Source organism: Heterodontus francisci, chromosome 40 (genome assembly GCF_036365525.1).
Source record: "Heterodontus francisci isolate sHetFra1 chromosome 40, sHetFra1.hap1, whole genome shotgun sequence".
NCBI lineage: Eukaryota > Metazoa > Chordata > Chondrichthyes > Heterodontiformes > Heterodontidae > Heterodontus > Heterodontus francisci.
In genome coordinates this window covers 4839069-4854266 of record NC_090410.1, presented here as the reverse complement: position 1 = coordinate 4854266, position 15198 = coordinate 4839069, and the positions used below count along the sequence as shown (strand labels likewise).

The following is a 15198-nucleotide window of genomic DNA, read 5'->3' as shown; positions in this document are numbered from 1 at the left end:
CGCTCTCTCTCTCTCGCGCCTCTCTCTCTCTCAGCGCTCTCTCTCTCTCGCGCTCTCTCTCTCTCGCGCTCTCTCTCTCTCGCGCTCTCTCTCTCTCGCGCTCTCTCTCTCTCGCGCTCTCTCTCTCTCGCGCTCTCTCTCTCTCGCGCTCTCTCTCTCTCGCGCTCTCTCTCTCTCGCGCTCTCGCTCTCTCGCGCTCTCGCTCTCTCGCGCTCTCGCTCTCTCGCTCGCTCTCGCTCGCTCTCGCTCTCTCGCTCTCTCGCTCTCTCGCGCTCTCGCTCTCTCGCGCTCTCGCTCTCTCGCGCTCTCGCTCTCTCGCGCTCTCGCTCTCTCGCTCGCTCTCGCTCTCTCGCTCGCTCTCGCTCTCTCGCTCGCTCTCGCTCTCTCGCTCGCTCTCGCTCTCTCGCTCGCTCTCGCTCTCTCGCTCGCTCTCTCTCTCTCGCGCTCTCTCTCTCTCGCGCTCTCTCTCTCTCGCGCTCTCGCTCTCTCGCTCTCTCGCTCGCTCTCGCGCTCTCGCTCGCTCTCGCTCTCTCGCTCGCTCTCGCTCTCTCGCTCGCTCTCGCTCTCTCGCTCGCTCTCGCTCTCTCGCTCGCTCTCTCTCTCTCGCGCTCTCTCTCTCTCGCGCTCTCTCTCTCTCTCGCGCTCTCTCTCTCTCGCGCTCTCTCTCTCTCGCGCTCTCTCTCTCTCGCGCTCTCTCTCTCTCGCGCTCTCTCTCTCTCTCGCGCTCTCTCTCTCTCGCGCTCTCTCTCTCTCGCGCTCTCTCTCTCTCGCGCTCTCTCTCTCTCGCGCTCTCTCTCTCTCGCGCTCTCTCTCTCTCGCGCTCTCTCTCTCTCGCGCTCTCTCTCTCTCGCGCGCTCTCTCTCTCGCGCGCTCTCTCTCTCGCGCTCTCTCTCTCTCGCGCTCTCTCTCTCTCGCGCTCTCTCTCTCTCGCGCTCTCTCTCTCGCGCGCTCTCTCTCTCGCGCGCTCTCTCTCGCGCGCTCTCTCTCTCGCGCGCGCTCTCTCTCTCTCGCGCTCTCTCTCTCTCGCGCTCTCTCTCTCTCGCGCTCTCTCTCTCTCAGCGCTCTCTCTCTCTCGCGCTCTCTCTCTCTCGCGCGCTCTCTCGCTCTCTCTCTCGCGCTCTCTCTCGCGCGCTCTCTCTGTCGCTCGCGCGCTCTCTCTGTCGCTCGCGCGCTCTCTCTGTCGCTCGCGCGCTCTCTCTGTCGCTCGCGCGCTCTCTCTGTCGCTCGCTCTCTCTCTGTCGCTCGCTCTCTCTCTCTGTCGCTCGCTCGCTCTCTCTGTCGCTCGCTCGCTCTCTCTGTCGCTCGCTCGCTCTCTCTGTCGCTCGCTCGCTCTCTCTGTCGCTCGCTCGCTCTCTCTGTCGCTCGCTCGCTCTCTCTGTCGCTCGCTCGCTCTCTCTGTCGCTCGCTCGCTCTCTCTGTCGCTCGCTCGCTCGCTCTCTCTGTCGCTCGCTCGCTCGCTCTCTCTGTCGCTCGCTCTCTCTCTCTGTCGCTCGCTCTCTCTCTCTGTCGCTCGCTCTCTCTCTCTGTCGCTCGCTCTCTCTCTCTCTGTCGCTCGCTCTCTCTCTCTCTCTGTCGCTCGCTCTCTCTCTCTCTGTCGCTCGCTCTCTCTCTCTGTCGCTCGCTCTCTCTCTCTGTCGCTCGCTCTCTCTCTCTGTCGCTCGCTCTCTCTCTCTGTCGCTCGCTCTCTCTCTCTGTCGCTCGCTCTCTCTCTCTGTCGCTCGCTCTCTCTCTCTGTCGCTCGCTCTCTCTCTCTGTCGCTCGCTCTCTCTCTCTCTCGCTCGCTCGCTCTCTCTGTCGCTCGCTCGCTCTCTCTGTCGCTCGCTCGCTCGCTCTCTCTCTCTGTCGCTCGCTCGCTCGCTCTCTCTCTCTGTCGCTCGCTCGCTCGCTCTCTCTCTCTGTCGCTCGCTCGCTCGCTCTCTCTCTCTGTCGCTCGCTCGCTCGCTCTCTCTCTCTGTCGCTCGCTCGCTCGCTCTCTCTCTCTGTCGCTCGCTCGCTCGCTCTCTCTCTCTGTCGCTCGCTCGCTCTCTCTCTCTGTCGCTCGCTCGCTCTCTCTCTCTGTCGCTCGCTCGCTCTCTCTCTCTGTCGCTCGCTCGCTCTCTCTCTCTGTCGCTCGCTCGCTCTCTCTCTCTGTCGCTCGCTCGCTCTCTCTCTCTGTCGCTCGCTCGCTCTCTCTCTCTGTCGCTCGCTCGCTCTCTCTCTCTGTCGCTCGCTCGCTCTCTCTCTCTCTCTGTCGCTCGCTCGCTCTCTCTCTCTCTCTGTCGCTCGCTCGCTCTCTCTCTCTCTCTGTCGCTCGCTCGCTCTCTCTCTCTCTCTGTCGCTCGCTCTGGCATTCCACAGGCCTCAGTGTTGGGTCCCTTGCTGTTTGTGATATATGTTAATGATTTGGACTTAAATGTGGGAGGCGTGATTGGGAAATTTGCTGATGACACAAAAATTGGCCGTGTAGTTGATTGTGAAGAGGATAGCTGTAGACTCCAGAATGATATCAATGGTTTGGTTGAGTGGGTCGAAAAGTGGCAAATGGAATTCAATCCAGAGAAGTGTGAGGTAATGCATTTGGGGAGGGCAAATAAAGCAAGGGAATACGCAATAAACAGGAGGATATTGAGAGGGGTAGAAGTGAGAGACCTTGGAGTGCATGTCTACAGGTCCCTGAAGGTGGCAGAACAGGTAGACAGAGTGGTGAAGAAAGCATATGGAATGTTTTCCTTTATTGGCCGAGGTACAGAATACAAAAGCAGGGATGTAATGCTGGAACTGTATAAAATGCTAATTCTGCCACAGCTGGAGTATTGTGTACAGTTCTGGTCACCACATTACAGGAAGGACATAATTGCTCTGGAGAGAGTACAGAGGAGATTTACAAGAATGTTGCCAGAGCTTGAAAGTTGCAGCTTTGAGGAAAGATTGGATTGGCTAGGGTTGTTTTCCTTAGAACAGAGGAGGCTGAGGGGTGACTTATTAGAGGTGTACAAAATTATGAGGGGCCTAGATAGACTAGACAGGAAGGACCTGATTTCCCCTAGCGGAAAGGCCAATTACCAGGGGGCACAGATTTAAAGTGATTAGAGGGAACATGAGGAAAAACTTTTTCACCCAGAGGGTGGTGAGTGTCGGGAATTCACTGCTAGCAATGGTAGTGAAGGCAGAAACCCTTAATTCTTTTAAAAGGTCCATGCACCTGAAGTGCCGTAACCTGCAAGGCTACGGACCAGATGCTGGAGGGTGGGATTAGATTAGGCAGCTAGTATTTTTGGGCCAGCACGGACATGACGGGCTAAATGGCCTCCTGTACCGTAATTTTTCTATGGATCTATGAACATCTCCTTGCATAACCAATTCTAACAAACCCCTTTTCTCCCAATTTTCTTCTAAGGTTGACCATCGAGTGGGGGTACCACATGATGTCCGACACAATGGGCCCAACACGGCTAAGAATAACCCAAGTAAAGCACAGCAGGGTCACCATAGACCAGCCCATCCTGAGCCAGCACACCAGGGCTTGGTCCCTCATGCCTCTGACACACACTTGCCACGTATGGCGCAGGCGAACTCTCAGACTCCGTACCCAGCACAGCCCCCGGGACCGGAATCAAGGTCGCCCCAACGCGAGCCACAACGAGTATCTCACCAGCAGTTCAGAGCGGCTCTCCAGATGGTGGTGGACCCTGGTGACCCGAGAGCATACCTGGACAATTTTATTAAGATTGGCGAAGGTTCAACGGGCATTGTCTGCATCGCCACTGTGAAGAGCACGGGAAAGTTGGTTGCTGTGAAGAAAATGGACCTGCGGAAACAGCAGAGACGAGAGCTGCTGTTCAATGAGGTAATGTGGGGCACTGAGATCTACTAATACTGGCAACTGTAGGCTATTCACACTTGAAGCCTACTTATTATAACGCTACCTCCATATAAATAAGCACGGGCCATACATGCCTTTGACGGCAAAGTGACATCAAAAGGTAATGGTTGATACCCACCATGTTAATCTCAAACCTGCCCGTATATAGCAGTAAAGCACTGGTTTGTACAATTGGCTTCTCTCTCCTGCTTTTTCTCTATCTCTTTCTCTCGCACGTGCACTCTCTTTTTGCCAGTGCTGATGAGGTGTCCCAAGATCTGGAACAAATGTGTCCCCCAGATAGCCATTTTGGAGTTTTAATGATGAGGGGCTGTAGACCTTTCAACTGGGGGAGGATCACAGCCCTGTCGATCCTCACTGACTTTCTGGCAGGAGTCACTGGATTGCGATCAGAGGAGGGAAGAGTGTACCAGCCTGTATTCCCTCTTCTGATCGCAATCCAGTGACTCTTGCCAGAAAGGATCGCGGCTAGTACACGCTTCCCTCCACCCCCATCCCAGTTTAGATACACTGAGGCTGGTTGCAGCACTCCTTAAAGATGCCCAGGCTGAGGCAACTTAACTTGAAGGGGAGACGGTGGTGTAGTGGTAATGTCATTGAACTATTAATACAGAGGCTGAGGCTAATGCCCTGGGGACATGGGTTCAAATCCCACCACAGCAGCTGATGGAATTTAAATTCAGTTAATTAAAGGATCTGGAATTGAAAGCTGGTCTCCGTAATGGTACCATGAAACTGTCATCGATTGTTGTAAAATCCCATCTGGTTCACTAATGTCCTTTAGGGAAGGAAATCTGCTGTCCTTACCTGGTCTGGCCTGCATGTGACTCCAGACCCACAGCAATGTGGTTGACTCTTAACTGCCCCCTGAAATGGCCTCGCAAGCCACTCAGTTGTCAAGGGCAATTAGGGATGTGCAACAAACACTGGCCTTGCCTGTGACGCTCACATCCCATGAAAGAATTTTTTAAAAACTCAATGCAAACCACTAACTAAAGCTGGAATATTCCTGCTGCCTGATTTAGTTCTGCTTTTGATCAGTATATTTACCAGCTGAGCCACTGGGGGTTTGGAGGGGGAGTTATCCTGAAATATACTGAGTCAGAGCAGTGAAGTAATTTCCTCCCATTCAGAGGATGTGTCTTACATATAAAGGGGAGTTGGAGTGGTTCTATGTTAATTGCTTTTGGCACCGTTGTGAACTTTATCTGATGAGTGTGTGGTATTCAGGCTCAGACGTTAATGAACATCATCATGGGGGCCAGTTCTGGGACTGCATTGGCACAAGAGGAACCAGCTTCATAAGAAATGGCAGCCCTGTGGGCATTTGAACTGTAGGGTTGAGTGTTTATTTTTTAAAAATAACCGTAAATGGAGTCGAAAAGACCCAAGGCTGGGTTCAGCATTTGTTTTGCAGTCACTTTGGAGTTTCTGACTGATAGATGCACTTATGGTGTGTCTGGTGTTTACTTGGTAAGACTATTACTGATACCATGGTAGGTGTGTGCACATTAGCTGTTTATACCCAGTGTAAAACTGTAGCAGTGGATAGCAGATCAGACCCCACTCGACACAGACTTTTCCCGAAGGTTACTGGTGAACAGTTGCACAGGTGCCACATGGCCAGCACCCTGACTAAGTTTCTTTTTAATTCATTCATGGGATGTGGGCATCGCTGGCAAGGCCAGCATTTATTGCCCATCCCTAGTTGCCTTTGAGAAGGTGGTGGTGAGTCTTGAACCACTGCAGTCCATGTTGTGTAGGTGCACTCACAATGCTGCTAGGGAGGGAGTTTCAGGATTTTGACCCGGTGACAGTCATGGAATGGTGATATATTTCCAAGTCAGGATGGTGGGTTACTTGGAGGGGAACTTGCAGGTGGTGGTGTTCCCATGTGTCTGCTGCTCTTGTCCTTCCATATGGTAGAGGTCACAGGTTTGGAAGGTGCTGTCAAAGGAGTCTTGGCAAGTTGCTGCAGTGCATCTTGTAGATGGTAAACGCTACTGCCACTGTGTGTCGGTGATGGAGGGAGTGAATCTTTAAGGTGGTGGATGGGGTGCAATCCAGGCTGCTTTGTCCTGGATGGTGGTGAGCTTCTTGAGTGTTGTTAGAGCTGCATTTATCCAGGAAAACCGAGAGTATTCCATCAGGCTGCTGACCTGTGCCTTGTAGATAGTGGACGAACATTGGGGAGTCCGGAGGTAAGTTCCTCACTGCGTTCAAGGCTATTTGACTGCTGACGGCATCACACCTATGCCCAATCATCCCATTTAATAGAATGGGACTGAGGACCCTGGCTAATGATTTACTTTCCTCCATATATCTCTCTTTCTCTCACTGTCTCTCTTTGAGCAGTGCCTCGGTTATTAGGAAGTGGCTTGCCTCTATGTTTATTACAATCCTGTGGTGCTGGTGCTTTGTAGTACATATTTAGCAATTGAATAGCTTGCAAGGCCACTTCAGAGGGCATTAAGAATGAGGAATTCAGGGAAAACCTCCTTACCTAGAGAATGGTTAGAATGTGGAACTCGCTACCACAAGGAGCAGTTGAGTAACATAGATACATTTAAGAGGAAGTTAGATAAACATGTACAAGTAGATGAAGTGGGGTGGGAGGAGGCTCGTATGGAGCATAAACAACAGCACTGACCAGCTGGACCAAATGGCTGTTTCTGTGCTGTACATTTTTTAGGACCCATTGCTCAGACTGGGATCCCCCTCCCTCAAGGACATTACCAGATTTATTCAGTTCCATTTCACAAATTTTCCTGCTCTGATTTGATCTCTTGCCTGTCCAATGTCACAAATGCTATGCCACTGTAGTCTTGGTGCTGGGACATATATTCCATTACTGTGCTGTCTGTGGTTGTTAGTAAGTGATGTATATTACAATATGTTGCACCGATGTATATTTCAACCCAAGATTAAAAATTGTCTGCTGCAAAATGCTGCATTTGTCTGATTAAAGCTGCAGGATGGAAGCAGGGCTGCTCTGAAATAGATTGAGGATTGTACTGCCATCTGTGTAACTATAGCAATATATAAAATGTTTTATGACCCATAAATCTTGATGGGAGAGATGGTCTCTTTAGATTATAGCTGAGCTCTCTGTGTGAAATCTGAAAATGTAATCCCTAGAGTAAGTCAGTGGTATGTCTTCCTTTTGTTTCTGTGCAGGTTGTGATAATGCGAGACTACCATCATGAAAATGTGGTGGAAATGTATAATAGTTATCTGGTGGATGATGAGTTGTGGGTGGTGATGGAATTCCTGGAAGGAGGGGCACTTACTGACATTGTAACGCATACCAGGTATGGATCACTCCCTGGAGTGAGCACTGACAAGACATTTAAAGCATGACCAGTCAACATGCACTCTCAGATGATAATATGTCGCACGCATTGTGGTGCAATAGCAACTCGCTTCTGTGATCCCTCACGGCACCCGGGCTCCTGATTATTTGCTTTGGGGAGTCACTATCACAGAGGGAGGAGAAGGTCATCCTGCACACCCCCAAGCAGCTATTTGAATGACGTGGACAGCAGGCTAGCTGCCCTCAGCTGAGCTGGTCCCTAGCTCAGGGAATGACTGCCTGAAAGCAGCTTCAATAGTAACTTTCAAAAGAGAATTGAATAGAGTGTTTAAAAGGGAAAATTTGCAGGGCTATGAGGAAAGAAAGAGACTGGTTCAGAGTCGGCATAGCCGAGATAGGCCAATTCGCAGCTCCTGTGCTGTATGATTCTATGAAAGGAGGAGGGCAGTGGAGGAGTCTGTAGAGCCTAAATTTTTAAAAAATCATACACACAGCATAATTAGTCACTGCACTCTAGAATATTGAAACACTTTGATATGTTAACATGCTCAATAAATACGAACACCAGATAGCAAGAAAACAAATTGCACATTAACGAGTCTAACTGGACACTTTAAGATAAAATTATTCCATTTATTTTAAAAGTGCATTTCGCTACTGAATTCAGTTCTGAGTAAGTACAAGGATGTGTTCTTTTGGTAAAATTTTAGTCTTTTCCACTTGAACAAAATACTTGGTATAAGTTCTTTATTGTAAAATTTTTCCTGCAACAACTTTTTTGCAATGTTTCTTATCTTGTTATCGCAACAAAAAAAAGTAATTGGCACAGAGTATCTTCCTCTTGACGATGCCACAAATCTTGCAGAGATTACAGGCAGCAATTACCTGATAATGAATGTTAAATACTGTACTGCAGGATGAATGAGGAACAGATAGCAACTGTCTGCCTGTCTGTTCTGAAGGGGCTGGCTGTCCTGCACGCACAGGGGGTGATCCACAGAGACATCAAGAGTGACTCCATCCTCTTAACACATGACGGAAGGGTACGTGTGATGCCCATTAATTAGGTTCCATGGGCAGGGCTGGAAGCAATAGATGGCTGAATGTAAAATGATGTCCTTGCAGAATTTTTTAAGCAGTGTTTGGGATTCGCCCCACTATCTGTGTTACTGCTAGTGTGGCCCCCTGTAAAACATGTTTATCCTACACAAAATGCATGCAATAGAATGAGTAGGACCAAGGTAGTAGGGCTGAAGTTGTATCTACTTTTTTTAAATGACCAGTCGTTTATCCCACACTCACTCCCCCACCATATTGACATGTCTTGATTGTTTCACCCCTGCACCCCCAAACCCCGCCCAACCCAGCTAAAATGTTCATGGAGGAGGGGTGCTGGCTGATCTTCAGTAACTCACCAGAAATGTTCATCCTTGATGCAGGAGCCTAATCAGAGTGTGGGCAGCCTGTTTGATTATGAACGAAGTCAGTCCTATCCTCATCCAGTTGTATGTACATGCACTTTACCAGCAGGAATTTCTCTCTGCGTTGCCCCTTTTTCTCGATACTATACGACTGAAATTAATCATTCTTGGTGCTGAAATCTGCCGTCTTCCTCTCTCATTTGCTTTTTTCTCGACTGTGTTCTCCCACTCTCTGCCTGCTGTGCTTGCTGTCTCCCATACATGCTTGCTCTTGCTCTCCTGTTTGCATGGGCTGTCTTACCTTCTCGATTTGCCAGTAGATGGATCTTGCCAGTTGCTGTGCCCACTGCAGTGAGGAAAAGACACAGCAGGAAATCCATCTCCAATTGTCCACAAGGCATTGACCTCAGCCTCCAAGATTCTCTACAAATCTGGGAGAGATTATGACTGCCGGGAGCCATATGGAACAAGAGGCAGTTCCCTGAACCACTGATAGTCCAAAAAGTTATTTCTCCCCCAAACCACTCCTTGCTTGTTTACAGATGTTCTCTCTGATCCAGCTGTCATCTTCCCTTTTAGTTGCAGTTATTAAGAGGTAAAATCAGTGTTGGTAAAAGAAACCCTGAATTCCTGTCATTAATAAATATATAAAATCATGGTGTCCTTAATGCTGAATAAAACTCTCATCTTGTAGGTAGGAATTGCCCCTTTCTGGCCACATAAGGTACTGCACACAGCAGTGTAGCAAAGCTGAATCTCTCGGTATTGCCCATTCTGAAGGAGATTGGAAATCTGCCATGTTTGAAATTGCAGGGATATGAATTTGAATTTTTTTTTTTGTTTTGTTAATATTTAGATGTTTTTAATCCTGAAACAATTAATCCAGTGGTGTAACCTTTTCCATTAACTTAAGTGGTAATCTTCCAGCATTTTGAGCATTCACGTTTTTGCATTTATAAAGGACTGTGAAACCAGCCAACAGTCAGTTTCCAATATTGGATTCAAATGTGAGCCTGACTCACTGTGCCTAAGTTGGTAAATGCACAGCCGTGTAGAGCTGAGCTGAACTGTGTAGCACAGTTGCCAGCCTGCCCTAGGTTAGCTGCTCGCCATGCACTGGGCGATAAAGCTGGTACACTGGGTTTCAGTGCTCCCTGGGTTTGCTTGCTGTGTGTTGACCCACCTGGGATGTTTGTGCACATTCACTGTGGGTCAGGGCAGGATCGGGCTCCCTGATGGGTGGTTTCCATGGAGACAAATGTATGCTAGCAAGGGAAAGAGAGAACATTGGAGTGGGGGCAATGGGGGGAATAAAAAGAAACATGAGGTTTTAAGAGGTGTAATTTCTCTGGTAATAACTTGGTGTAAAATGTTAGAAGGTACACAAAGATGCACTGACTTTCTTGCTAAAAGGAATCACCCCACCCATATAATAAGGGCAATTACAATGTGATTGAGGTTTCAAAGCAGAGTATTCAAGAGTTGTTGCCTTTGCGGACTGACTTTCATTCTGTGTATGTCTTTCTTAAGGTGAAGCTTTCAGACTTTGGGTTCTGTGCCCAGGTATCGAAAGATGTACCGAGGCGCAAGTCACTGGTGGGCACTCCCTACTGGATGGCACCAGAGTTGATCTCTCGGTTGCCATATGGACCAGAGGTAACTAAACCAGTCTGTTTTTCCTTATTGGGAAGTGATCGGTCCATTAGATTATGCAAAAGTGCAGTGCAAGTGGGTTTGACAAGTATCCTTAAGGAAACCAACCATATACATATTGGCTGAAATTGAAATTTGCCTATATAAACCTGATACTGAGAAGCAAGTCCCAGGCCTCAACAGTGCCTCAATGAGTAGATGAACCACGTACCATGGCAACGAGCTATATAGACCAATATCACCCAGATTTGATCCTGGTCTCTGCTGAGTTAGACCAATCATAGCTTGAGCGCTGTTAACCTCAGTGCCCCTAAAGGAAGAATCAGTCATGGCTGCAACTCCTGCTGCAAACTGTGGATGTCAGTGAGCATGGATTTGGCGATGCTCTGTACAGTCGAATAGTTATGCTGACCCTCTGGTCTTGCACATGAAGAACAGCCACTTGACTGAGGCTATGTTGCTGCGCAGCCGCATCCACATATGAGCCCGTGCTTCCACAAGGGCATGGAAGAATTGCAGTCTTCAAACTTAAGGTAATGCCTGCACTAATACTGAATTTGTAATGGGCATTGTGCCTAAAGCTGAGCTAAGTTTGAGCTTCAAGTTAAACAGTTCTTGGAGTAAAACATTCCTTTGATATAAAATGATGAGAATTGAATTTTCTTTTGTTACTCTTGTCAGAAATTCTGAGAGAAATACTGGGTCATTGAGGAGGAAGCGAAGAATATTTTTGTTTTTAAACCTTAACTCATACTGAAAATGGTTACACTGTTATGTTCAGCAAATAACGGCATTGCTGTCTCATGTTCTGAAAACATTTTGAATGATTTCTATAGTTTTCTCGCTAGAAGCTTTGTTAGCTGCAGGAAGGACGGTGAAAAGGGTTTAAGTGCTGTTCACCTCTGTGACGAACCTTGGTAACTCATGGTTCTTCCTTCATTTCCAGGTGGATATCTGGTCTCTGGGTATCATGGTAATAGAGATGGTTGATGGGGAACCTCCATATTTCAATGAACCTCCACTTAAGGCCATGAAAATGATACGGGACAATCTTCCCCCCAAATTGAAGAACGGTCAGAAGGTAAGATATATTAATTCAAGAGCTTTATTCAGTCCATTGAGGACTGGAGTGTTTTAGAAAATTGTGACAATCCAGCAACACCCTCCAAGAAAGTAGGTTCTGTGTCCTCATCGCTTCAGTGAATTATGCAATGACAAGAATTTGTTATTAAGCTTTACACTGCCAACAGTTCCAGAGAAATTTCTGTCTTCCGGGATTGATTGTTTTTATACATTTTAAACTCTGGAACTTAAATCAAGATATGTTTTACTAATGTAATCTAATCTAATCACTTTTATCTTAAAAGTTTGAAATCTTTATTTTTTTCTGTTTCGCTAATTCCGCTCTCACTCCAAAACGATCAAAACTTCCCCCTGATGAAAATCTGTGTCTGCAAAGCTTGCTTCAATTCATCCAATTGGCCAACATCGAGCCCACGTTGAGTTGATTGCATCAGACACAGAACCAGATCACGATTAACCTTTGTTGCATTTTCCCTCGCCTGAACAAGTTAGAGAATGCTGATCCACAAGTTTATCCATTGGCCCCAGAAGAAGGGTGTGCCTGGCCAAAAAAAACATGCAGCATATTAAGGGTGGAAATATTTTGCAAGAATAATAGATTTTAAATTTTCAGTCTTTGTAGCCTTGTGTAAATTAAGAAATGCAGTTTAGAAATTCTCCTCCTTATTTTCTTGGAATGAATACATTCAACAACTTGCATTTATATAGCACCGTTAATGTAATAAAATGCCCCACGGTGCTGCATAGGAGCATTATGAGATAAAATTGGCACTGAGCCGCAATAGATTAGGTGACCAAAAGCTTGGCCAAAGAGATAGGTTTTAAAGAGCATCTTAAAAGAGGAGAGAGAGAGAAGGTTTAGGGAAATAATTCAGTTCAAAATGTGGGGCAGAGTCTCAGAGGTTTTCACAGCCTGGCCCAAAGATTGGATTGTGACTCCTGCCTCCCCCTTCAGCTTTTAGGTAATCATCACTGTGTATAGGTATTAATGTCTAGAATATGTGGAGTCACATGTCGGCCAGACCGGGTAAGGATGGCAGATTTCCTTCCCTAAAGGGCATTAGTGAACCTGGTGAGTTGTTACGATAATCCAGTAGTCATATGGTTACCATTAATACCAGCTTTTCATTCCAGATTTATTTAATTAGCTGAATTTAAATACCCCAGCTGTCATGGTGGTATTTGAACTCCTGTCTCTGGATCAGTAGTCCAAGCCTCTGGATTACTAGTCCAGCAAGCTAACCACAATGCTACTGTTCCCTGATGTTTCTTTCTCTGAAGACTGTTCCTCCTTTCTCTTGTAGGTTTCTCCTTTACTAAAAGGCTTCCTGGACCGACTGTTGGTACGGGACCCCTCCCAGAGGGCAATGGCAACAGAGTTACTGAAACACCCCTTCCTGAGCAAGGCTGGACTTCCGTCCTGCATTGTACTACTGATGAGAGCAAATCGGATAAAGTGAGCTAATAGTTCGCATGTTGCTAGATGCAACAGAAGGTGACAAAAGAATCTGTGATTTTAAAACTTTGAAGCGTATATCTCATAAATAAATCATTTGGCATTTACGAGAACGGGGTCATTTCCTGTTCAATCAGTGGGCCTGAGAAATATGTCTTTCTACCTGTGGTTAATTGTTGCCTTGGCAACCACCTGTTTCAACTGGATCTTCTGACTCTGAACTTTGACACTACTGTTTCCAAGGGGGCAGAACCACAAAGGAATATAAGTACTACTGAACAGCAAGACTTTTTCATTTGATTTATAACATGTAACTTGAAAAGACTGTTAAAGAGTTGATTAATGTAGTTTGTACACAACAACTAAGAGGATCTACACTGGAATTGACTACTTCCTCCAAACATGATTGGATTTTAAACACTGTTAGATGTAGCGGCTGTACCAGTATGGAGCATGCATCTGGGGGGGGGGGGTTGCTACTTGTAAATGATGATCTGACCTTTGACTTGGCAAAGAATGCTGGGATATTGGAGGGCCGAGAGCAACGATGCACACGCATTGGACCTGGAGACGAGTCATGCATGTTTATTTTACCAGTAGGTCAGTTTAGGGGAAAAAGTAGGGAATACGTGCACAGTTACAGCCAGTTATGCAGAGAGAAGGACTGGCCTGAAGTTCAGGTGATTCCATTACATGCTTTATTCATTGCCACTGCTGACATTGCAAGTGCCAACACCCTGAAATCAGATCAGGCATGTTAAATCTGGGCGACAGCATTCATGTAATACTGAGCACTGTATGTTATTCAGCACTATGCACCCTAGTTTAGTAAAAGAGGACACTAACTGTAGACCCGTGAAGTGGGGCAGGTAGGTGGGGCCCATCTGTGTAGTACGTATCCACCGGGGACTGATCCACATTGTGTCAGCTTGTATTTCACCTACAAGAATATCCCAATGCTGGAATATCTTGGCTTTTAGTTTAAATAAATTGTTTCTTTGTTGTTTCATCTTAAACAGAAAAAAGTTGTAAAACACTATAATATAAGGCCTATTTTCCTCAGTATAATCTTGCCAAGTATAAGGAGTTACTAATGCACTTTTCATATGCAGGTCAGAAGGATTAGCTGAGGGAAATTATTTCCGTTAAGCATGGTTTACTTTGCTTACTTATACATTTTTAGCAATGAAGGGCAGTGGGTGTGACTTCAAACTTAAAGGCTGCACATTCAGAGAGGGTGATAGCTAACACAAAGTGTGAATTCGAGGCTGTTTATCGAGGAATCCCCATTAGCCCTTAATATCCTGACATCCAGGTAACATGCTTCCATTAAAAAGTCTTTGAAGACCTCCGTTAAATACAGCTATGTGGTAGAAATAGCTCCCGTTCTTCTTCCAGCCATTATTGCTGTTAGCATTGCTGCTGTGAAGGTTACAAAATAGGTTCAAGGTTAATATGGAGGGGGATCTTTTTAGCATGAATTTCCCACCAGGTAGTTTATGTCCCTTTTGAGAGTACCCTTTTTTTTGGCCTCTTCATTGGTGAAGTGCTGAACAGTTCTTGGCGGATGTGACACTCCTGAGATCATTCTTTTCCGATTGAATTAGCAGTCAGTACAAGAGAATGGCCCAGTGGCCAGAACTCACCAATAACAGCATTCAGTACTGACTACAATTCATGGTGTTGGGGTTAGGAGAAATCAGACTGATTCCATACCTGATCTGTCCCTCCAGGAGCTGGTCCTGACATTTCCCAGCTTTAGATATCTGTGGAGATTTAACTGGGCAGTAAAATGCACTGCAAGTTAAAAAATATCAAAAGGCTAGTGCGTGAACAATTGGTTTGAAAACCTGGAAGACTAATCTGTGTTCGATGTAAAAGTCAACTGAAATAGAAAAGTTGCCCCAAATTCAATATCCCAACAGCTCATTGCAGAAGTGTCCTTGAGAAGTGTGTTTGAGCCAGTGTCGGCATGCAGCTTCATTATCAGTATGGATGGATGGAGTGACTACTGAATGGCTTTGCCTGGTTTTGTTTAAGGATATTTATATTGTAATTTTTTTGTAACACAATACAGTATTTTTTTTGAGAATGCAGCAACTTATTTTCTTGAGTAGCTACTTTACAATGAGATTTACTGTTTAAAAAGTGTTTTTCAATTGTGCCAAGAGGGTGAACTTATAGGTTTTTTAATTTTCTAATTACAGATTAGAAAACCATTTTACTTGGAGTTTTCTGTCTCCTTAAAAGTATTTCATGCTCTGTGTGTGTCTGTGTGTGTGTGCCTGTCTCTGTCTGTCTGTGCAGATGATTTTGTTTGTGTAACATTGAATTGTCATAAAATACTGATCAAAATGGGAAACCACTGCTGACGTTCCCAACCCCAATCTTGCGCTCTCACGCTGTCTCT

At 46.5% G+C, this 15198-nt stretch overlaps 1 protein-coding gene across 7 annotated transcripts in view; it reads left to right on the top strand.

The window, feature by feature from the left end:
* LOC137352993 (serine/threonine-protein kinase PAK 4-like) overlaps positions 1 to 14996 on the top strand; it is a 135882-nt gene extending 120886 nt beyond the window's left edge. For all 7 annotated transcript variants that reach the window (XM_068018861.1, XM_068018859.1, XM_068018860.1 and 4 more), the window contains 6 exons: positions 3377 to 3826; positions 7040 to 7173; positions 8092 to 8218; positions 10127 to 10252; positions 11196 to 11330; positions 12637 to 14996. In XM_068018861.1, coding sequence (XP_067874962.1) covers positions 3377 to 3826; positions 7040 to 7173; positions 8092 to 8218; positions 10127 to 10252; positions 11196 to 11330; positions 12637 to 12792 — 1128 coding nt within the window. In that variant the 3' untranslated portion in view covers positions 12793 to 14996. The remainder of the gene's footprint in view (positions 1 to 3376; positions 3827 to 7039; positions 7174 to 8091; positions 8219 to 10126; positions 10253 to 11195; positions 11331 to 12636) is intronic.
* Positions 14997 to 15198: the final 202 nt, after the last annotated feature.